This window comes from Carlito syrichta, unplaced genomic scaffold, assembly GCF_000164805.1.
Source record: "Carlito syrichta isolate Samal-C Ts95f unplaced genomic scaffold, Tarsius_syrichta-2.0.1 Scaffold307054, whole genome shotgun sequence".
Lineage (NCBI taxonomy): Eukaryota > Metazoa > Chordata > Mammalia > Primates > Tarsiidae > Carlito > Carlito syrichta.
Window position 1 is genome coordinate 11,218 of NW_007251150.1, and position 22,823 is coordinate 34,040.

At 52.2% G+C, this 22,823-nt stretch overlaps 1 protein-coding gene across 1 annotated transcript in view; it reads left to right on the forward strand.

The window, feature by feature from the left end:
• NCAPD2 (non-SMC condensin I complex subunit D2) overlaps nt 1–21,492 on the forward strand; it is a 22,588-nt gene extending 1,096 nt beyond the window's left edge. Inside the window, exons 2-30 of the mRNA XM_008063810.2 lie at nt 820–878; nt 1,362–1,543; nt 1,829–1,971; nt 4,587–4,714; nt 4,785–4,908; nt 5,087–5,234; nt 7,033–7,230; nt 7,556–7,690; nt 7,788–7,875; nt 7,972–8,149; nt 10,174–10,298; nt 10,980–11,219; nt 12,029–12,203; nt 12,454–12,538; nt 15,090–15,223; nt 15,843–15,975; nt 16,070–16,154; nt 16,232–16,399; nt 16,676–16,848; nt 17,481–17,592; nt 17,671–17,794; nt 17,870–18,025; nt 18,361–18,538; nt 18,620–18,714; nt 19,122–19,202; nt 19,348–19,531; nt 20,571–20,697; nt 20,800–20,952; nt 21,159–21,492. Of these exons, the coding sequence (XP_008062001.2) occupies nt 1,454–1,543; nt 1,829–1,971; nt 4,587–4,714; nt 4,785–4,908; nt 5,087–5,234; nt 7,033–7,230; nt 7,556–7,690; nt 7,788–7,875; nt 7,972–8,149; nt 10,174–10,298; nt 10,980–11,219; nt 12,029–12,203; nt 12,454–12,538; nt 15,090–15,223; nt 15,843–15,975; nt 16,070–16,154; nt 16,232–16,399; nt 16,676–16,848; nt 17,481–17,592; nt 17,671–17,794; nt 17,870–18,025; nt 18,361–18,538; nt 18,620–18,714; nt 19,122–19,202; nt 19,348–19,531; nt 20,571–20,697; nt 20,800–20,952; nt 21,159–21,244 (3,846 nt within the window). The 5' untranslated portion in view covers nt 820–878; nt 1,362–1,453 and the 3' untranslated portion in view covers nt 21,245–21,492. The remainder of the gene's footprint in view (nt 1–819; nt 879–1,361; nt 1,544–1,828; nt 1,972–4,586; nt 4,715–4,784; nt 4,909–5,086; nt 5,235–7,032; nt 7,231–7,555; nt 7,691–7,787; nt 7,876–7,971; nt 8,150–10,173; nt 10,299–10,979; nt 11,220–12,028; nt 12,204–12,453; nt 12,539–15,089; nt 15,224–15,842; nt 15,976–16,069; nt 16,155–16,231; nt 16,400–16,675; nt 16,849–17,480; nt 17,593–17,670; nt 17,795–17,869; nt 18,026–18,360; nt 18,539–18,619; nt 18,715–19,121; nt 19,203–19,347; nt 19,532–20,570; nt 20,698–20,799; nt 20,953–21,158) is intronic.
• The last annotated feature ends 1,331 nt before the right edge of the window (nt 21,493–22,823 follow it).

The following is a 22,823-nucleotide window of genomic DNA, read 5'->3' on the forward strand; positions in this document are numbered from 1 at the left end:
TGTCGAGGCTGCGGTGGCCGGGAGCAGCCACTGCACTCCAGTCTGGGTGACAGAGTGAGACTCCAACTCAAAAAAAAAAAGAAATCGTGGCTGTTGGTCCTGACTGCAAGTTAGTCCTGAAATTCTAAGACACAGGTTCACTGATAAATGCTTCTGGATTCTGATAGCTGTACTGATGAGCATTTACCCAACTTGCCACCATATTTCTTAAGTTGAACAATTTCATGGGTTTTTTGTTTGTTTTGTTTTTGAGTTGGAGTCTCACTCTGTTGCCCAGACTGGAGTGCAGTGGTATGCTCACAGCCACCCCAGCGTTGACCTGCTGGGCTCCAGCGATCCTTCTGCCTCAGCCTTCCAAGTAGCTGGAACTACAGGTGCGCACTACCACACTCGGCTTCATCTGTATTTTTATTTTTAATTTTTTTATTTTTTTGAGTTGGAGTCTCTGTCACCCAGGCTGGGGTGTAGTGGCACACTCCTGGTCACCACAGCCTTGACCTGCTGGATTCAGACAGTCCTTCCACTTCAGACTTCCAAGTAGCCAGAACTACAGGCACACACTACCATGCCCAGCTAATTTTTTTTTTTTTTAATTGTAGAGACGAGGTCTCACCATGTTGCCCAGGTTGGTCTTGAACCCACGGGCTCAGGCAGTCCTCTCGCCTTGGCCTCCCAAAGTGTTGGAATTATAGACTTGAGCCACCACACCCGGCCCATATGTATTTTTAAACATTAGATTCCTTAGGTTTGATGTGATCTGTTAGAATGGGCTCTGTAAGCTCCTTCCTGTCTCACCTCTGCACTTTCTTTCCCTTACAGTCACTTTCGAAGCATAGATCCTGGCCTCAAAGAAGACACTCTGGAATTCCTGATAAAAGGTGTCTATGGGCCAGGGGGTAAGGGATGGAAGGTGTCTATTATTGTTTGCTTGTTTACTGTTTGCAACATTTTATCAGCCACATGATGATATCAAGGCTGTTGTGATTCAGTTGGTTTGGCTAAACCCAGGGACCTTTGGCCTATTAAGATCTGTAATCTTGGTGGGCGATACAGAGTTATGTGTGTTCACTGTAAGGGCAGACCAACAAGAACTTTTTCCTACTTTTGAGTTACCTCTTTTGAATAGGAGTGACTCTTCCAGTTGCCAGGGAGACATTGTGGTAACTGGAGTAAGAAAGTAGGAACAGGGCATGTTCAGGGTATCAGGGTCAAGGGTCCCAAAGGACTTAGCTTACATTGTGACCACTGAGAGATGAAACACAGATCTTTGGTAATCTGATGGCTGCAACTGCTCGGTGTTCTGAAGTTGGGGTGTCTGACGACAGCGAACGAGACTGACTCGCAGATTCTGCCCTTCACAGTGGTGTCCCGCCACTCCCAAGAGCTTCCAGCCATCCTGGACGATACAACTTTGAGTGTGGCAGATAGAAATGCCCATCTAAATGCTCTCAAAATGAACTGTTATGCTCTGATTCGCCTCTTGGAATCCTTTGAGACCATGACCAGCCAGGCAAATCTCATGGACCTGAACCTTGCTGGGAAGGTAATTTGGAGTTTTTGGCTCACTTTATGCAGGGTCTGAGGGGAGTGGGAAATTGATGGGAAAGAAGGGAATCCAGTAGTCTGACAATGCCGTCTGTCCTCATTTAGGGTTTGGGAGTAAGAACTGACAAGTATCACACATTTCCTTCCCTGACAAGTAGCATTTTGGAGCTTGTGATACTTCTATATTACCTTTTACCTTGTCATGATACTGGATAGCTTGGACATTCAGAGTGGCAGATCTTGACCCTCTTTGTTTCCTAAATGTATATGTGTCTCTTTTTAGGGCAAGAAATCCCGGACCAAGCCAGCCCTTGGTTTTAACTGGGAAGAAGAGAGGCAACCAATTCTCCAGCTTTTAACACAGCTACTCGAATTGGATATTCGTCACCTGTGGAACCACTCTGTAATTGAAGAGGAATTTGTCAGGTGGGCAGTTAAGATGGCCACAGAAAATACTGAGCTATGAGGAATAGGGGATCTGTTGCTAGGTGTGCCCTTTTTTTTTCTTCCTTTTTTCTTTTTGAGTTGGAGTCTCACTGTTGCCCAGACTGGAGTGCAGCAGCACGCTCCTGGCCACCACAGCCGCGATCTGCTGGGCTCCGGCGATCCTTCTGCCTCAGCCTTCCCAGTAGCTGGAACTACAGGTGCACGCTACCACATCCGGCTAATTTTTGATTTATTGCAGAGACGAGGTCTCATCAAGTTGGCCAGGCGGGTCTTGAACCTGCGGACTCAGGCAGTCCACTCGCCTCAGTTTCCCAAAGTGCTGGGATTACAGGCTGAGCCAATGAGCCCAACCTTGTTTTTTTTTTTTTTTGAGTTGGAGTCTTACTCTGTCGCCTAGACTGGAGTGCAGAGTCCGTTCCCGGCCACCGCAGCCTCGACCTGCTGGGCTCCGGCAATCCTTCTGCCTCAGCCTTCCGAGTAGCTGGAGCTACAGGCGCACGCTACCACGCCCGGCTAACTTTTTATTTATTGTAGAGATGAGGTCTTGCCAAGTTGCCCAGGCGGGTCTCGAACCCGCGGGCTCAGGCAATCCACTCACCTCAGTCTCCCAAAGCGTGGGATTACAGGCTGAGCCACTGAGCCCGGCTAGATTTGCCTTTAAATACTTGATCTTATGCCTCAGTTCTGTCTGTAATACATAAAAGTATAATCATAGCAGAGTTGTTAGATAATGGAATATTAGAAACTGGCGTGAATCTCTCATCTTTAATGATTAATAATTATTCAGAAATAAAATTTTTATTTCTGAAACAATATTTTTGGAGAATCTCCTAGGTGTGTGTTTAGCATCCTAATAGGCCCTGGAAACAATAGTTTCTGCTCTCTCGGAGTCTATACTACAGAGTAGAAGGCAGTTTTTTTTGAGTTGGAGTCTCACTCCATCACCCAGGCTAGAGAGCAGTGGCATGCTCTCGGCCACCCCAGCATCGACCTGCTGGCTCTGGCCAGCCTTCCAAGTACCAGCACTACAGGCACGTGCTACCACAGCCAGCTAATTTTCTGATTTATCGAGATGAGGTCTCGCCAAGTTACCCAGGCTGTCCTCGAACCCATGGGCTCAGGCAGTCCCCTCACCTCAGCCTCCCAGAGTGCTGGGATTACAGCCACCACGCCCGGCCGGCAATTTTTAAAATAAGCAAAATATATGTTTTATGGTTTATTTCTATGGAGCAAGATAGAGGAGGGGCATGGGAAGTTTGATGGAAGAGGGTCGTGACTTTAACTCTTCTAGCAAGACTTCTTTGAGATGGTGACATTTGACCAAAGACCCAGAAAAGGTTAATGCAAGCTGTGAGGAGTAGCAAGGACAAGAAAAGGAACAGCAGGTGCAAAGAGTAGGGCATGTGTCCGGCAGGTACAAGCAATAGTAAGAAGGCCAGAGAGGTGGCAGCTGAGAGACGGTAGGGTAGGCTGTGGGGTCGGGGGGCAGCAGGGAGCCGAGCAGCAGATCCCTGCAGGCCATCATGGGGACTTGGCATCTCTTGGAGTGATATGGGACCACTGGGGGTTCCGAGCAGGGCGGTGAGGTCATCCGACTTACACTCTAACAGGGTCATCCTGGCGGTTGTACTGAAACAGACTTTGGAGGGAAAAGGGGAGCAAGATAGCCGTGAAGAGGCCATTCCCGTAGTCCACGCGAGAGGTGACGGCCACGTACACCAAGAAGTGGCAGTGGAGATGGGGAGAAGTGCTTGGGTTCTGACCTTTTTTACTTAAGCTAGAGCTTCTGGGATTTGCTGACAGGTTGGCTGTGAGGTAGGCAGGAGAGTACCTTCAAGGACAACTCTCCCAGGGGTTGGTCTGAGCATCTGAAGCCTGGAGCTGCTGGTAACTGAGGTATTAAGATGGCCGTGAGCAGGTGTTTTGCGGGGATGGTCACAAGTTCTGTTGTGGGCATACAACGTTTGAGGTGCTTATCAGACACCCAAGTAAAGCTGTCAGAGTAGGCTTTTGAATGTACAGATGTGGATTTCAGGAGAGAGGTCTGGGCTAGAGAGATACATGTCGGAATATAATGGCATTCAAAACCTTGAAAATAAATGAAATCATCAAACGAGGAAATGTAACTGGAAGAGAGCAGAAGTCCAACACTGGTACCCTGGGGCATACCACCATGAAGTGGGTGAGGAAGTGAGGAAGAACAAGCCAGAGAAACAGAGAAGGGACTCATGTCCTGGAATCCAAGGAGGAAGTGACCAATGAACTGGATCAAATGCAGCTGAGAGATACTCATAAGGGTGAGGGTTGAGTCAGTCATTCTTTTAGCTATGAGACGTTGGTGGCAACCTTGTCCTGTCTTTCATCACATATTCACGTTCTTTGTTGGCATCAAAGACTGGTTGAAAATTAGTCATCTTGAAGGAAGGAGTAGCTATCTGGGGTCAACAAAGCAACATGGTGTAGAAGGTGTAGGTGGAATGAAGAACACTAGGAGAGTGCAATGAGCACGGCAGGGAGAGTATATGTGAGGCAGGGCCGTGATGTGACTGAATCCAGACGGCCGACTTCATCCTCTCAAACTCTTTCTTTCTTAGTTTGGTTACTGGCTGTTGCTACCGCCTTCTGGAGAACCCTACCATTAGTCACCAGAAGAACCGCCCCATGCAGGAGGCCATCACACGCCTGCTTGGTGTGGCCTTGACGCGTTACAATCACGTGCTCAGTAAGTTCTCCCTCCGCTTGGCCTGCCCTTTTCATTGGCCCATAATTTCTCACAGTTAGTTCTTATGCAGGTGCCACCGTGAAGATCATCCAGATGCTGCAGCACTTTGAGCACCTGGCATCTGTGCTGGTGGCGGCTGTGAGTCTGTGGGCAACTGATTATGGAATGAAGAGCATAGTAGGAGAGATTGTAAGGTAACTCTTCCTTCTTAAAGTTTCTTATTTTCCTTGGGGAGAGGATAAAGGGAGATTGGAAATATATTCTCAGTTTAACAGTAGATTTCTTCAGATATTAGCTATGAGTCTTACCTTCCCTTATGGGAACTGAATAATTGAGCTGTCTTGCTATGGCTGTGTTTTCTTCTCTGTGTAGAGAGATTGGACAGAAGTGTCCCCAGGAGCTGAGTCGGGACCCTGCAGGAACCAAGGGCTTTGCAGCCTTCCTAACAGAACTAGCAGAACGTGTACCAGCTGTCCTGATGTCCAGCATGTGCATTTTGGTAGATCATCTGGATGGAGAGGTAGGCAGTCTGCTGGAGATCTCGAAGATTCTTCTTAAGGTTTTGAGTCCATTGCTGTTTCTTCCTTTTCTTTTCTTTTTGAGTTGGAGTCTCACTCTGTTGCCCAGGCTGGAGTACGGTGGCATGCTCACAGCCACCACCGTCTCAGCATGCTGGGCTCAGGTGATCTTTCCACCTCAGCCTTCCAAGTAACTGGAACTACAGGCACACATCACCATGTCTCGCTAATTTTTTTGATTCACTGTGGAAACAAGGTCTTACCAAGTTGCCCAGGCTGGAAGGCGGTTTCTTTTTTTTTTATTTTTGAGTTGGAGTTTCACTCTGTTGCCCAGACTGAAGTGCAGTGGCACGCTTCTGGCCACCGCAGCCTCCACCTGCTGGGCTCCGGCGATCCTTCCACCTCAGCCTTCCAAGTAGCTGAAACTACAGGCGCGTGCTACCATGCCCGGCTAATTTTTGATTTATTATAGAGATGAGGTCTTGCCAAGTTGCCCAGGCAGGTCTCAAACCCGCGGGCTCAGGCAATCCACTCACCTCAGCCTCCCAAAGCATGGGATTACAGCCTGAGCCACCGAGCCCGGCTGGAAGGCTGTTTCTTAACAGAACAAGACAGTAGCTTTCACGTGAAGACAAATGGTCTAGATTTATCATTTTGGTAGTGTTCTCCTGTATAAAAGCAGATCAAGTTCATTGAGTAAAGAGCCCTTTATTAACCATGTCTCAATATCACATTAGTTTATCCAGCTCTGGCAGGGGAGATGACAGTTCCGCAGCTTAAGTCTCATAGTAGTGACTCAGCTTTGATTCCGAGTTCCACCTATTCCTCAGGATGAAGCCTCTCATTTCTCTCTCATCCCTGAATGCTGACCTGGCTAATTCCCAGACCAATGTCAGGCACTCCGAGGGGATGTTAAGGACAAAGACAGTCTATTGGTCATCTGATTTACTGCAACTCCTATGCAAGACCCTTCTCTGGTTCTTGGCCTGGCAAGTCCCCAGTCCCTGATCCCCAACAGATTGTATGATGGACTGACTTGGCAGTCTGGGCTGATTTATGAGTTTCTGGGTCTTGTTTTCTGTCAGTAAAAAGAAAGGAGAGCGGGAGGGAAAGGGAATATTTGTTAGTAAGGACCAAATGCTTTGAGACCTTCGCTGAAGGCCAGTAATGAGTGCTTTTCACATGTGTGCTAGTAAGTGGACATGGTTTCAAGTTCAACATCTACCCTGGTGAGCCCTATAAGGAATAATTGGTTTTGACTCTTGTGTACTTTTCCCAGCATTCTCCTCTGAGCAAACAGGTCCCCTCTGGGATTCAGCTTTTCCCCGTGACCTGGTGGGTGGAAATACTCATGCAGTTGGCCAGAAAAGTTCAGCTGAGCATAAGCAAGCTTGGCCTTGACTGAAGAAGGCCTTGCCCCTCTTTGTGCCTGGAAAGTGCAGGGAAAGGAGATTTTTTTTTATTTTTGAGTTGGAGTCTCACTCTGTCGCCCAGAGTGGAGTGCAGTGTCCGCTCCAGGCCACTGCAGCCTCGACCTGCTGGGCTCCGGTGATCCTTCCACCTCAGCCTTCCAAGTAGCTGGAACTACAGGTGCGTGCTACCACGCCCAGCGATTTTTTTATTTATTGTAGAGATGAGGTCTCGTCAAGTTGCCCAGGCGGGTCTCGAACCCACGGGCTCAGGCAATCCACTCACCTCAGCCTCCCAAGGCGCAGGATTACAGACTGAGCCACCGAGCCTAGCTGGGGAAAGGAGATTTAATATTGGAGTTTTTAAATCCCTACCAACTGTTTCTCTCAGAATCACATGATGCGCAATGCTGTGCTGGCAGCCATGGCAGAGATGGTACTGCAGGTTCTGAATGGTGACCAGCTGGAAGAAGCTGCCCGAGACACCAGAGACCAGTTCTTGGATACCTTACAGGCCCATGGCCATGATGTCAACTCCTTTGTGCGGAGCCGTGTTTTGCAGCTCTTCACCCGGATCGTCCAGCAGAAGGTAAGCAGCCTTCTGTGTGATATGGACACTTGGTTCCCCTCCACAGACAGACCAGAGTCGAGAGGAATCCAGTGTTGAAAAGAAATATCTGCCCTAAAGAAGTCTAGAACAGTAATCAAAGTCTTCCTTTACCAAGGACAAGGATGCCTGACTCCCTTGGCTCCACTTAATGACTGTAATGTGTCTTACCCACTACAGGGAATACTCGCTGCCTGTTTTATATCCCATAGCAAGGCTTTTTTATTTTTAGCATGAGTGTGTAGCTCCATCTTGAACAAAATGTATCGTGTGAATGGCAAGCTGACCCTTCTCTTGCTTCATGCAGGCTCTGCCCCTGACACGTTTCCAGGCAGTGGTAGCCTTGGCCGTGGGACGTCTGGCAGACAAGTCAGTGCTAGTATGTAAAAATGCCATCCAGCTGCTAGCCAGCTTTCTAGCCAATAATCCTTTTTCCTGCAAGGTAAGTAGTTTTGGTCTACCAAAAGACAAGGAACTAAATGGAAACGAGGATAAAATTATGTCACTTAGTGAACCTGCTACTTATTTTACCTTGATAGCTTAGTGATACTGACCTTGCTGGACCACTGCAGAAGGAGATGCAGAAGTTACAAGAGATGAGGGCCCAGAGGCGAGCTGCAGCTGCTAGTGAGTAGTTACTGCTAAGAGTCTTTACCCCAGACGGCCTTCTTCCTACAGCCAGAAACCCCAGCAAAAGAGACTAAGTGAGACTTTCTCATTCAGCCGCAGTGCTGGACTCAGAGGAGGAGTGGGAGGCCATGATACCAGAGCTGAAGTCTACCCTGCAGCAGCTTCTAAAGCTTCCCCAGGAGGAAGAGATTCCCGAGCAAATTGCTAATTCGGAAACTGCTGAAGAGGTGAAAGAACGTATCCGTCAGCTGCTTGCCAAAGCTAGTTACAGGTATGTGAAAGAATGGGATATTCTCCAGTGATTTGTATACGGATGTAGAGGTAACCTTTGAGAAACTTAGATGTTTCTTTCAAACGAACTGCCCTCAGGTATGCTGCTACCCTGTGACGGTAGGTGTTTTCATGGTAGTAATGGTCTGACCAAAGGCACAGTCCATAATTCCTCTACTTATATAAGTGTTTAAAGAAACTACTAATGATTATATGTAAGGGTTATTACAATTAAATATAAGTTCTTCATTTGGAAAAGGAAGCTTGTAAGTACAATCCTAGGTGTGTCATCATAAGTTGCTTAACATTCTGAGCCACGGTTCCTTATCTATAAGATAAGGAATTGATGAGATTATATCTCTCTAACGACTTTCTCATTCTAAATTCTGAGCTAATAAATAATATCAAACTTGCTAATTCCTACCACCTTAATCTTCAAATCAACTTAGTATGAATCCTGATAGAGAAAAGATGTCTCTCTGAGTTTCTGTGACTCGGGAAGTTCAGAGGCACTTAGCAGCAAAAGCATTAGTAGTTGCCAACAGGTATTCTTCAACCTCAGCTACAGGCTGTTTATTTTCACTTACTTATGCTATTTAAAGAAGGCTGACTTGTTTAGCTAGAGAGTGGCTTGATTGTCCTATAACTGCCCTATGGTTCTCTTTTTATTTTGCTAGAGCATAACTAGAAAGTAAAGTTTTATAACTGCTTCTTCTTCCTGAGGTATTCAAGTGTTTCTCCTCTCAGCTAGAAGAAGGATTTTTCTCATGTTCAACATGTTACCCCCTCATTTTGAAGTCCTCAGCAGTAGATGCTAGGCTCTTTTTTTTTTTGAGTTGGAGTCACTCTGTCGCCCAGGCTGGGATGCAGTGGCATGCTCATGGCCACTGCAGCCTCGACCTGCTGGGCTCAGGGGATCCTTTTGCCTCTGCTTTCCAAGTAGCTGGAACTATAGGCGTGGACCACCACACCCAGCTAAATTTTTTATTTATTGTTGAGACGGGGTCTCAGCTATGTTGCCCAGGCTGGTCTTGAACCCCTGGACTCAGGCATTCCTCTCACCTTGGCTTCCCAAAGTGCTGGGATTACAGGTGTGAGCACCACACCTGGCCAAAAACCTGCTTTTTAAAAAGTAGGCAGTACATTCCCATGGTATGCAATTTGACATCACAGAAAAGGCAAGTCACGAACATCCCTTCCAAGCCTGTTTCCCAGCCACATCATCCCCCTTCCCACAGGGAAGCAATGTCAGGACTTTGTTTACTATCACTCTAAAGATAGCATATGGATACTGAGTCAAACATACGTTCTTTCCACATTTTACATGACTGATAGGATTCTCTACCCATTAGTCTACCACCTTGCTTTTTTCCATTTAACTCTGTGTCATAGTGATTAGTTTTAAATATTTATGCATAAATAGCTTCCCCCTTCTTTTATAGCTACATAGAATCCAATTATGTTATTATGTCCTAGACTAACTGGTTATTGAAAGCTTATTGTTTCTAAACTTGTTTTTTTTTGGAGTCTCACCTTATCACCTAAGTTGGAGGGCAGTGGCACGCTCCGACCCACCGCAGCCTCCACCTGCTGGGCTCTGGCAATCCTTCCACCTCAGCCTTCCAGGTAGCTGGAACTATGGGCATGTGCCACCATGCCCGGCTGATTTTTTGCTTTGCTGCAGAGACGAGGTCTTGCCATGTTGCTCAGGCTGGTCTCGAACCCCTGAGCTCAGGCAATCCTCTTGCCTCTGAATCCCGAAGCACTGGGATTATAGATGTGAGCCCTTGCACCCAGCTGGTTTGTGATTTTTGAAAGCTAAAAAACCTTATTGGAGAAGTAGGAAACATGCTTTGAGCCCCACCGCTGGCTGGTGCTGCTCAACTATTTAAGCATGGTAAGCGTTCCTTTTCTTTGGCAGTGGGTCTAAGAACTTGATGGGGTCATGAGGTAGGCTCCCTTACAAATGGCTGCTGTGACCCTTGTAATGGGTGCTGAATGGTGACTGTCTGGTATGTTCTTCAGGCAGGCCATCGTTCTCACTCGGGAAGCCACAGGCCACTTCCAGGAGTCTGAACCCTTCAGACATACAGACCCAGGAGAGTCAGGGGAGACCAGGTTCCTGAATCTCTTAGGAATTATCTTCAAAGGTAATTTGCTTTTGCTTCTTCAGTCAACAAAACATTTCAACTGGTATTTACTTTATGCCAGACATTGGACTGACTAACAAAACCTGTGCTAAGGGTTGTCTTCAGGATGGGATTGGGAAAAAAAGTATTAAAAAGTCCAGAGGGGGCAGTGCTTCAGTCTGGAGTGGAAGCAGCCCATTGGCCTAAGATTGATACCCAAACCATAGCGGTCTTTAGGAATCTTCTCTGAGAACTGAAGATACTTTAGGATAGGTTTTAATTTATTTAATTTATTTATTTATTTTTTGAGTTGGAGTCTCACTCTGTCGCCCAGACTGGAGTGCGGTGGCCGCTCCCGGCCACCACAGCCTCTACCTGCTGGGCTCCGGCGATCCTTCCGCCTCAGCCTTCCGAGTAGCCGGAATTACAGGCACGCGCTACCACGCCCGGCTAATTTTTTGGTTTTATTGTAGAGATGAGGTCTCGCCTGCCCAGGCGGGTCTCGAACCCACGGGCTCAGGCAATCCACTCACCTCAGCCTCCCAAAGGCGAGGGATTACAGGCTGAGCCACTAAACCTGGCTAGGATAGGTTTTAATTTTCTATCTTCTCACTGTGGAAAAAATAGCCAGGGATGTTGACACCTGTGGATTCTCCCATCTGTCTTTGAACGAAAGCCATCCTGTACTTCCTCAACTTCTAGGACCAACAGCTTCTGCACAAGAGAAGACACCCCAGCAGTCTGCAGGGAATGCGGTCCCGGGACAGATTGTCTGTAAAAACAAGCCTAGTGCGTCGGAGCCTGAGGGGACCAGGGGCAACGAGGACCTGATGAAGCAGGAGATGCTGGTTCAGTACCTGCAAGACGCCCACAGCTTCTCTCAGAAGATCACAGAGGCCATCAGCATCATCGGCAAGATGATGTATGAAAACACAACTACAGGTGGGCCCCTCTAGAGGTCAGGACTGGGCCTTGGAGTTTCGTCCAATTGTGTCTGCTCCTTGAAAAAGAAAGGTTGGGCACAGTGGCTCACGTCTATCAACCCAGCACTTTGGGAGGCTGAGGAGAGAGGATTGCCTAAGCCTAGGGCTTCGAGACCAGCCGGGGCAACTTAGCGAGACCTCATCTCTACAATAAATAAACAAATTAGCCGTGCATGGTGGCGCATGCCTGTAGTTCCAGCTACTTGAAAAGCTGAGGCGGAATGATTGCCTCAGCCCAGCAGGTTGAGTCTGCAGTAACCGTGAGCGTGCCACTGCACTCCAGCCTGGGCAGCAGAGTGCGAGTTCAATGCAAAAAAAAAAAAAAGAAAAGAAAAGGCAAGGGTTCTTTATTTCTGTTTGCTTTGTCTGGCTCCTCCAACTTTTTTTTTTTTTTTTTAGTTCGAGTCTCACTCTATTGCCTAGGCTGGAGGGCAGTGGCATGTTCATGGCCACCCCAGTGTCGACCTGCTGGGCTCCAGCAATCCTACCGCCTCAGCCTTCCAACTCAGCCTTCCAAGTAGCTGGAACTACAGGCACACACTACCACATCCAGCTAATGTTTTCAATTTATTGTAGAGACGAGGTCTCGCCACAGCTTGCATATTTTACTGCATGTAGTACCTCATGAGAGGCCACCACAGGAGCATGGACATCCTCAGGGAGAACAAGGAGGGTTCTACTGCCTGTTGCAACATGTAAAAAGGTTCTGTCTGTAGGGACTGAGGAATTGTGCCAAGTTGACAGTGACACTTGTATCTGCTTTCTCAGTGGTGCAGGAGGTGATTGAGTTTTTTGTGATGGTGTTCCATTTTGGGGTGCCCCAGGCCCTGTTTGGGGTGCGCCGCATGCTGCCTCTCATCTGGGCCAAGGAGCCAGGCGTCCGGGAAGCTGTGCTCAATGCCTACCGCCAGCTCTACCTCAGCCCCAAGGGGGACTCTGCCAGGTACATGGGGCCCTTTGCCTCTGCTGATTTTCCTGAGATCGCTTCTCACAGGACTTTTCTAGTCTCCTGAAGGAAAAGGGGACATCCTTCTAGGGGAGTTCCACATTCATAGGCAGTGGGTCTGCAATGGGATTCAGTTGGGGCTGAATTTCTAGTGAAGCCCATTCTAAGCAGTTGCTTGATACGTAGCGGGATAGCCAAGTTCAACTACCAGTCTTGTAATGACCCCTGATCTCTGTTATTCTCACAGAGCCAAGGCCCAGGCTTTGATTCACAACCTCTCTTTGCTGCTGGTAGATGCTTCAGTTGGGACCATTCAGTGTCTTGAGGAAATTGTAAGTCTTCTTACTTATCTTTCTTTATTCATTCAACAGGTATTATTGAGTTATTACTACATGAACAGCAATTTACTCAGTCCCACAAAGAAATATAAGACAATTTGTTTCAGCTGGACGTGGTAGCTCAAGCCTCTAATCCCAACACTTTGGGAGGTGGAGGCAAGAGGATTGTCTAAGCTCAGGGGTTTGAGACCAGCCTGGGAAACATGACGAGACCCCATCTCTACAATAAATCAAAAAATTAGCCAGGCATGGTGGCATGTGCCTGTGATTCCAGCTACTTGGAAGGCTGAGGCAGAAGGATCACCTGAGCCCAGCAGGTCGAGGCTGTGGTGGCTGTGAGCTTGCCACTGCATTCCAGCCTGGGCGACAGAATGAGACTCCAACTCAAAGACAAAACAAAAAGACAATTTGTTTCACATCCCCAGCTTTTTTTTTTTTTCAGTTGGAGTCTCACTCTGTCACTTAGGCTGGAGTGCAGTGGCAAGCTCATGGCCACCACAGCCTCAACCTGCTGGGCGCAGGTGATCCTTCTGCTTCAGCCTTCCAAGTAGCTCGATCTACAGGCACATGTCACCATGCCAAGCTAATTTTTCTTTTAAATTGTAGACATGAGGTCTTGCCAAGTTGCCCAGGCTGGTCTTGAACCTGTGGGCGCAGGCAGGCCTCTCACCACCGCCTCCCAAGTGCCGGGAGTAGAGGCCTGAGCCACCACACCCAGCCTGCATCCCCAGCTTTAAAGGAACCAGCGTGTAGTCGGCAGCCGGAAAACACAGAACGTTTTGAGAAGAGTGCAGCAGATAGATAACCAAGTGCCAGAATAAGTTGCGCAGATAATGGTTGTGATAGCAACAGTGACAGAATAATGACAGCACTTATGTGTTTTGAGTACATGAATACATGCCAGACACTTTTCTTAGCACTTTGCTCATATTACCTTGTTGAATCCTCACAACAATCCTGAGAGGCAGTGTTATCTGCAGTTTACAGTGAGAGATCCAAGGCACAGAGAGGCTAAGGAACTTGACTGTTCACACCTAGTTCGTGGAGTGGCAAGGCTTGAAACTGAAACTCAGCCGATAAGAGCCCAGAACACATGCCCTCCCGTGCTCCACTAAAGAGTGCAGAGTGGGAAAGGGGGTGGTCTGAGGCAGAAGGGTCCGGGAAGCTCTCCAGCCAGGCACAGCGGCTCAAGCCTCCAATCCCAGCACTCCAGGAGGCTGAGGGGGGTCGCTTCAGGCCAGAGGTTTGAGAGCAGGCTGGGCAACAGAGTGAGACCCTGTCTCTCAAAAAAAATTGAAAAACTAGCTGGGCATGGTGGACCTGTAGTCCCAGTTACTTGGGATGCTGAGGCAGGAGGATCACTTGAGCTGTGGGCAACAGGGTGAGACCCTGTCTCAAGACACACACACACACACGCACACACACACACAACAGGGTGAGACCATCTCAAGACACGCACACACACACACAACAGGGTGAGACCCTGTCTCAAGACACACACACACACACACACACACACACACACACACACCCTCCCTTCCTGAAGGAAGGTGGTAGGGCCTAGGTTGAGTCTTGAAAGTTGAAGAGGGTTTGGGGAATTAGAGAAGAGAGGGAGAACATTTCAGACAGAAACCCAACAGTCCCTGATGTAGAATGAGGTTTGTCTTCCGGCTCAAAATTATCTGGAAAACATGATAAAGCTGGGAATACAGGTTGGAACTCAGTTGTGAAGGTCCCTGATTGACCTGAGAGTCGAGGACTTCAGCCCTAGTAGCCAGGGATCCATCCAGGCTTTCAGCGAGGCAAATCTGCTCAGAAGCATTTGCGTTGTGGGCTCCAGCTCCCTCCCAGAGGAGTGCTCCTGCCAGCCAGTGTTCTCACTGAGAACGAAAAGAGCCTGGTGGCGGCAGCTGGCCCCAGGCGTCATAGGCCCACGAGTGGCCAGGAGCCCTGTAGGGGGCAGGGGAGAGTGACTGCAGACTGAGGAGCAGCAGAAGTGTCGTGGAGAGACCAGCCCAACAGCAGCACATAAGCTGGCTGTGAGGAGGCGAGGCCAGGGCAGAAGGCCAGTGGAGGCTGCCGAAGGGGCGCCTTGAGAGGCTGGCTTCGGGCCTGGAAGAGTCGCTGCACTGTGGCTTAATGGAAGACATTGTAAAGGAAAATAAGCAGGTGTCACTGAGAGGGTTGGGACCGCGGACAAACGAAAAGGCAAGGAAGGATGCTGGCTTCCAATGTAGACATGTTGGGTTTGTGGTAGCAGGAGAACCTGCCAGAAATCTTCAGAATGTAGTCAGCACGGTGGTACACACGGGGTTCGAAAGGTCAGTTTCAGTGTATCCCTTGAGTCAGCCTGGAAGGCGTGAGAGTAGGAAGTGGAGCATGGCGAGAGAAGTATAGCCCCTCTTCCGCCTGGGTCTCCTCCTCCTTCGTTTCATTCCTAACTATTGCTTTGCTGCTGCAGGTTGTCACTGTCTTCCTCAGAGAGAGGCGCTGGGGTGGGGAATCGGCATTTTTTGCTCGAGCCCTTTTTCCTTTCTCCTCTCAGCTCTGTGAATTCGTGCAGAAGGATGAGTTGAAACCAGCAGTGACCCAGCTGCTGTGGGAGCGGGCCACCGAGAAGGCCCCCTGCTCTCCTCTGGAGCGCTGCTGCTCGGTCACACTTCTGGGCATGCTGGCACGGTGAGGCTCAGATCCACGGGCGGTGGGTGAGAGCGGGATGAAAGTTCTGAGAAGGTTCCTTTTCCTCCGTTGGTAGCAATGAGGTCTAGCTGAGCTCTGCTCTGAGTTGGCCGCTTTAATGGGAAAGAAGCCAGGCACAGTGGCTCCCACCTGTCATCTCAGCACTTTGGGAGGTGGAAGCGAGAGGACAGCTTAAGCCCCTGGGTTTGAGACCCGCCTGGGCAGCAGGGCAAGACCTCATCTCTACAGTAAATCAGAAAGTTAGCTGAGCATGGTGGCACACGCTTGTAGTTCCAGCTCCCTGGAAGGCTGAGGCAGAAGGACCATCTGAGCCCAGGAGGCTGAGGCTGCGGTGGCCGTGAGCATGCTCCTGCACTCGAGCCTGGGTGACTGAGTGAAACTCTGATTCAAAAAAAAAAGAGGCAAGGAATATAGTGTCATAGGCCCCGCGCCTAGCAGGAGTAGTGGCAGCCAGCAGAGCAAGAGAGACTCAAGGGGCTGGCCCTGTGTTGGCTTCACTGCGGTGTCTCAAGGCTCTGTTGCCTGTCTGTCTTGGCAGTACCCGCTCCTCAGCGTTCTATCTGGGACTGCATCTGACTCTGTGGCTTTCTCTCCCTAGAGGAAAACCAGAAATCGTGGGAAGCAACCTAGACACACTGGTGAGCATAGGGCTGGACGAGAAGTTTCCACAGGACTACAGGCTGGCCCAACAGGTGTGCCATGCCATTGCCAGCATCTCTGACAGGAGAAAGGTAGGTGGGGGTGCATACGTGCAAACTGAGTAAGAGGAGTCCACTTGTCTATCCTGCACACATACCCACACTCTGTGGTTCTTGTTCTCCACAGCCTTCCCTGGGCAAACGGCACCCCGCCTTCCGGCTGCCTCAGGAGCACAGGTTGTTTGAGCGACTACGGGAGATAGTCACCAAAGGTGAGCTCCCAACAAGGGCCTTGAACAGATGGGCCCACTGGGCATGGCCGTGTGTGACGTCCCCCTTCTCCCTGCAGGCTTTGTCCACCCGGACCCTCTCTGGATTCCATTCAAAGAGGTGGCCGTGACCCTCATTTACCAGCTGGCAGAGGGCCCCGAGGTGATCTGTGCCCAGATCCTGCAGGGCTGTGCAAAGCAGGCCCTGGAGAAGCTGGGAGAGAAGAGCGCCACCCAGGAGGACCCACGTAAGTGGCCAAGGGCAGATGGCTGCTGGGGGCAGTGGCTCTGCTGCAGGGCCAGAAGCCACGGCCACCACCGCTGTCTCCAGCCACCTCTCACACTCACCCTCTCGCTTCCGCCCAAGTTGAAGTCCAGTCACTTTGCACCACCGTCTCCCACCCTGCCTCTTCCTGCTTCGCTAGTCAGAGTGGCACGCGGGCAAGGGCAGGATCCGTCAAAACCAGGTTCAGGCCGGATGGGAATTGACTGTGTCCCTCCTTATTGCCCTCTCCCTCCTCCAGAGGAGACGCCCCCTGCGCTCCCCACTTTCCTGTTGATGCACCTGCTGTCCCTGGCTGGGGACGTGGCTCTGCACCAGCTGGTGCACTTGGAGCAGGCGGTGAGCGGAGAGCTGTGTCGGCGCCGCGCTGTCCGGGAGGAGGAGGAGCACAAGGCCAGAGACCCGAAGGAGAAGGTAGCTGACGTGCCCGGGATGCCAGGGCCGCTTCCCGGCCTTTCCCAGGCTTATCTCGTGGCCTCAGCTCGGGACGTCTCCGGCGTCTCTGCTTCTCTTCTCTGTGGAGGGACGTGAAGAGTCTGCCGCTCTGTGGGAGAGAGTGAGGAGACGGGTGGCACAGTCTGCCCATGGTCAGGGTCTAGGTGGACACAGCGTGGAGGTGGAGACCCCGCTCGAAGTGGAGGCTCTGGTCCGGCCGCGACTTAAAGCTGGTGTGCACCCGCCCCTTTCCATCAGCCTTTGTCGCTGACTGGCCCCTGGCGGGACCTTGTGTTCTCTCCACTAGAGGCAGTGATGTCCTGCAGACAAACCAGACAGCTTCGCGGCAGTGGGCAAGGTCTGACCTCTCTGACCTTGAGCCATTGTCTGGCTTGTGCCATCCATTCAGTTTTATAGAAAATTGTCTTTCATGAGGAAGAGGCAGAAATATGCTCTGGCAACTAACAAACCAGGGCCTGGCGCCTTCCCTGTAACTCGGGAGTCCTTTCTCGTCACACACTTGGCAGTTCACCTCGTTCGTGCCAAGTGAGCTGCAGGCCGGATCTGATGTGTGCCTCTGCTCACCTCATCCCCGGCTTCGTTCCCTTTAGAATACGAGCTCTGAGACCACCATGGAGGAGGAGCTGGGGCTGGTCGGGGCCACTGCCGATGACACGGAGGCAGAACTGATCCGGGGCATCTGCGAGATGGAACTACTGGATGGTGAGGAGAATGGCGGTGCTCAGCAGTTTCCCTGCAGCTGAGATAACCTGTCCTGAGCCTGACGTTTTTCTTCCACAGGCAAACAGACACTGGCTGCCTTCGTTCCGCTGTTGCTGAAAGTCTGCAACAACCCTGGCCTCTACAGCAACCCAGACCTCTGCGCAGCTGCCGCTCTTGCCCTTGGCAAGTTCTGCATGATCAGGTAGGCCCCGGGGCTGGTCCACTTTCCCGAGGAGGGGGGGCACGGTTTCCCTGATCGTCTTCCCCTTGCCCCTAGTGCCACTTTCTGCGACTCCCAGCTTCGCCTTCTGTTCACCATGCTGGAGAAGTCTCCGATCCCCGTTGTCCGGTCTAACCTCATGGTTGCCGCTGGGGATCTGGCCATCCGCTTCCCCAACCTGGTGGACCCCTGGACACCTCATCTCTATGCTCGGTAAGAGACCCTTCACAAGGCAGCAGGGGTCCCAAGGGCCCCAGGAGTCCGAGTCCACATGAGGGTCACTAAGACTCTGCTCCCAAAGCTGGCATCACCCAAACAACTGCTTGACACTGACCTTTGGCCTGGCTGAGTGTGACCCACATGGCTTGAGGCTTCTGGCCAGCAGCGCTGCCCCGCTCCCCAGCTGCAGCTTCCAGCTCTAGACAGCTTCCTAACGGGGGGCTTCTGGAATGGCCTGAAACGGGGCCGGGGGCTCCGGCCCAGGGCCGTTTCTGCGGGTGCTAGGGCAGAGCCCAGGGCTGGCTCCGGTGACTCGCGCTTGCCCCCAGCCTCCGGGACCCGGCCCAGCACGTGCGGAGGACGGCGGGGCTGGTGATGACCCACCTGATCCTCAAGGACATGGTGAAGGTGAAGGGGCAGGTGAGCGAGATGGCCGTGCTGCTCATCGACCCCGAGCCACAGATCGCCGCCCTGGCCAAGAACTTCTTCAACGAGCTTTCCCACAAGGTGCAGCGGGAGGCAGTGGCGGGCCTGCCGCCGAGGGGCTGTGCAGGTCACCTGCCTCTTTAACACGGCTCTGTCTCGCAGGGCAACGCCATCTATAATCTCCTTCCAGACATCATCAGCCGCCTGTCAGACCCGCAGGGGGGAGTGGAGGAAGGGCCTTTCCACACCATCATGAAGTAGGTTACCGGGGCCTCGGGGCGCATTTGTCACAAAGCACAGGCTGGGAATCCGTGAACCTGTGTTTGAATTCCAGCCCTGCTGCTTTTTATCCGCATAGCCTTCAGCATAACTGAGCTCTCTGCGGGTTCCTCTCTCCTTTTGGGGCCCATGATTCATTCTTGAAAGTATTACAGAAGATGCTAAAACGGTGGGAGGCGCACAGCAGTACTTGCCAGACAGCAGCTGTTCCTGGCAGTTTCCGATGGGGGGCAGGAAGGGCCTTCTCCCCTATGGGGGACGTGAGGCAGGTGGAGGCCAGGGCAAGCGTGGGAAAAGGCCGGCATGGGGCAGGGTCCGGGCCTGGGTTCAGCGAGGACAGCGCTGGCCCCGGGCCAGCTTACAGCCGCCTCTCCCCTCCCCGCAGGCAGCTCCTCTCCTACATCACCAAGGACAAGCAGACAGAGAGCCTGGTGGAAAAGCTGTGTCAGCGCTTCCGCACCGCCCGGTACGCCGCCCTCCGCGAGAGGGCCCTGCGGGGCAGAGCTGCCCCGCCCTTCCCCAGGGGCACCCTGAGTCTCAGGATGCTGCGGCCAGTGCGCACCCGTGTCTCCTGGGCCCGCGGCCCCTCACGAAGCCCCTCCCGTCTGCAGGACTGAGCGGCAGCACCGGGACCTGGCCTACTGTGTGTCGCAGCTGCCCCTCACAGAGCGATGCCTCCGCAGGGCGCTGGACAATTTCAGCTGCTTTGGGGACAAACTGTCCGACGCGACCGTCTTCAGCGCCTTCTTGTCGGTTGTGGGCAAGCTGCGGCGCGGCGCCAAGCCCGAGGGCAAGGTGAGCGGCCTGAGCCTTGAGCCTCGGGCCTGCGGCTTCCGGCACTGGACGTCTGCCCTGTGGACCCAGGGCTGTCTGTCTCTCCCAGCTCGATGGCAGCCGAGCTGCCAGGGTGACCCGAGCCCAGATCGTTCTGCCTCCGATTCTCTTTAGCTTTTTTTAGTAGAGCAGCTTTCTTTTTGAGAACCGCTTAGGTTCAAAGCAAAACTGAGCAGAAATTACTTGAGGCTCCCGCCCAGCCTGTCCCCACTGCCAGTGTCCTGCGCGTGGCACGTTTTGCAGCTGATGGACTGTTGGGACACGTCACCTCCCACAGCCGTAGCTGACTTGGGCTTCGCTGTACATGATGACATGAACCCACTGTTGCAGGATCAGAGGGGCGTTTCACGGCCTCCAGAGTCCTCTGTGCTCCCTCTCCCCGTCCCTCCCTCCCCGGCAACCACCGAGCTTCTGACTGGCTCCATCGCTTTGCTTTCCGTTCCCTCCGTGTCTTCGTGTGGCCGTTTCTTTCTGGTCATGACAGCAACGTCGTGGGCCCTTGCCTTGCTAAGCTTCATCTGGCCATGTGTTTTTGAGTTCGGCCCCTCCCCTACCTCGGGTAGGTGAATCTCCTCTCTCTCTCTTGCTCTCTCTCTCAGTTTCACACCTTCCCTCTCTCATGTACTTCCTAAATAGACTATATTTTCCAATCTTAAAAAAAAATGATGGCCTGGCTCGGTGGCTCAGCCTGTAATCCCAGCGCTTTGGGAGGCCAAGGTGAGTGGATTGCCTGAGCCCGCGGGTTCGAGACCCACCTGGGCAACGTGGGGAGACCTCATCTCTACAATAAATAAAAAATTAGCCGGGCATGGTAGTGCATGCCTGTAGTTCCAGCCCCTTGGAAGGCTGAGGTGGAAGGATCGCCGGAGCCCAGCAGGTCAAGGCTGCGGTGGCCGGGAGCAGCCGCTGCACTCCAAACTGGGCGACAGAGTGACTCCAACTCAAAAGAAAAGAAAGGAACGATGTGTCCAGGCCTGCTCTTGACATCTTCTCCCTCCAGGCTGTCATAGATGAATTTGAGCAGAAGCTTCGGGCCTGTCATACCAGAGGCTTGGATGGAATAGAGGGGCTCGAGATTGGCCAAGGAGCTAGTCAGAGAACCCCGTCAGCCGAGAAGCAACGCGCTGGTACGTGAGGCAGCCCAGGCAACGGGACCACACCGGGCCCTCCCCCCCAGCACGGTGCCTTTCTTCCTCTTTTTTCTACTTCATGTCTTCCGCTTTTTGCAGTCTCTAGGCGCCAGCCTCCAGCTTCTGCAGCCTTAAACGACTTTGCCACACCAGAGCCCCGTTGTGCCACGTCCCGTCATCCAAACAGCCGGCGGCGAGTGTCCACAAAGAAACCCAAAATTGTCTTCTCAAGCGATGAGTCCAGTGACGAAGGTACCACACCCGTTTCTGCCCCAGCCCAGATGCAGGGTCCCACCATGGGGCCCGACTGAGTAGAGGATCTCTGCCCGAGAGCCCCTCTCCCGTAGTGTGAGTTTTCCTTCTGCATTGGGGTCTGGGTGGCACTCGTGTGCTCTGAGATCTGCTCCTCACCACCTCTGTGACTCCGCTTTCTCTCGTTCCTCCAACTTTTTGAATAGAGCTTTCAGCGGAGATGACAGAAGACGAGACGCCCAAGAAGACAACCCCTATCCGCAGGGCGTCCACGCGCAGGCCCAGGTCCTAGGTCAACATCTTCTGGCCCCGTCCCTCCTGTGCAGGGTGTCTTGTGGGGGCCCCGTGACCTCTAATTCTGTTCCCCTTGTAAGATACTTGTGTGTTTGCCGGTCTCCTTTTAAAAAAACGTGTGACATTTACCGTGCAAGGCATTTCTCTTAAACTAGCCTCGCTGAACTGCACTGAACTGATTTTACTTTGGAATATGTTTGCCAACCTCCTTGTTTTCTAATGAATAAATGTTTTTATATACTTTTAGGCATTTTCCCTTCACTCCATCTTTCACGTTAGCCCAGATCGTGCAGCAGATCGAGGGTTACCAGTCCAGGGAGATGCACCCCGGTCCCTGGCCTGTCTCCGGGTCACAGATGGGCTTTGAGAGGAGGTGCCTGTAGCAACCTGAATGAACTTAGTTTAGTGAAGTCTTTTGCCTCAGCATAGCCACTTTACTTAGACTTTGCCCCGGACAGGCTTTGACTCTAGCACAGGTTAGACATAGATACATTTCCAACAGGCAGGTTTTAGGAAGCCTTCAGACATTCTACTGCAGGCGATCTGGCAGCCTACCATCAGCTGCAAGTCGGGGCAGCCCAGCCTCTGGATTCATGGTTTAGTATAATCTCCAGGAAGCGTTCGGGTTCCTTGACAAGGTAGAAAATCAAAGATCACCTGGTGCCTGACTGAAGCCATAGAAATGATGATAAGACCACTTTTTGGTCCAGGTCGGTGTGTTGCCAAGGTCTGCGAAGCCTCTTGCAGGAAAACGCCCTCCCCTTGGCTCCACCCCTCTAGCTCACCACCTGAGGGCAGAGGTGCTACCGTGCCGGAGGGCAAGATCTGAGGCTCCTGCGGCTGCCAGCACACCAAGGACCCGCGGCCCTGGACATTCCAGCCGGGACGATCCTCGGGGCCTAAACCCCCCGGTCCCAAAGGCCCTGAGTAGACCCAGGGCTTGGCCCTTCGAGGCCACGCTTGCTCGGAGTGCCAGCCCCCTTTCCGATCGGTGGAAGGTGGTTGCCTAACTTGACTTGTTTCTCCATCCTTCCTTGTTGCGACCTTGATCCTTCCTGTAGCGCCGGCCTGGCCCACCCGGCCTCGGCTTACCCTGTCAAGCCTCCTGTCCCGACTGCCCGTGTGTCCATCTCCCCCTCCGGCCCCATCGTGGAGATGCAGTCTCTCAGGCTCCAGATCAGGGCTTCTCCACGGGGCGGTTTTGCCCCCAGAGGACATCCGGCGATGCCTGGAGCCGTTTTTGGTCTCCACAGCCTTGGGGTGCTGCGGTGGGTGGAGGCCAAGGCGCTCTAAACGCCCTTGGACGGTGCACAGGACAGCCCGCAGGACGGTCATCCAGCCCCAAGCCCTGCGTTGAGAAACCTCCAGACCAGGGTTGCTGCTCGGCCCCACCCCACCCCGTCCCCCAATCCCAGAGCAAAGACTGGCAGCCGACCTGGCCAGGCCAGCGGGAGGCTGGGCCTGATGCCCTCCGGCTCGGCAGGGCACAAGGTCCGTCTCCTCTGGACTCTGCCGTGCTGCCGGTCTGCAGGAGGTGCAGGCCGCGGGCTTCTGGGGGCGCCCCGGCCCCCCCGCCC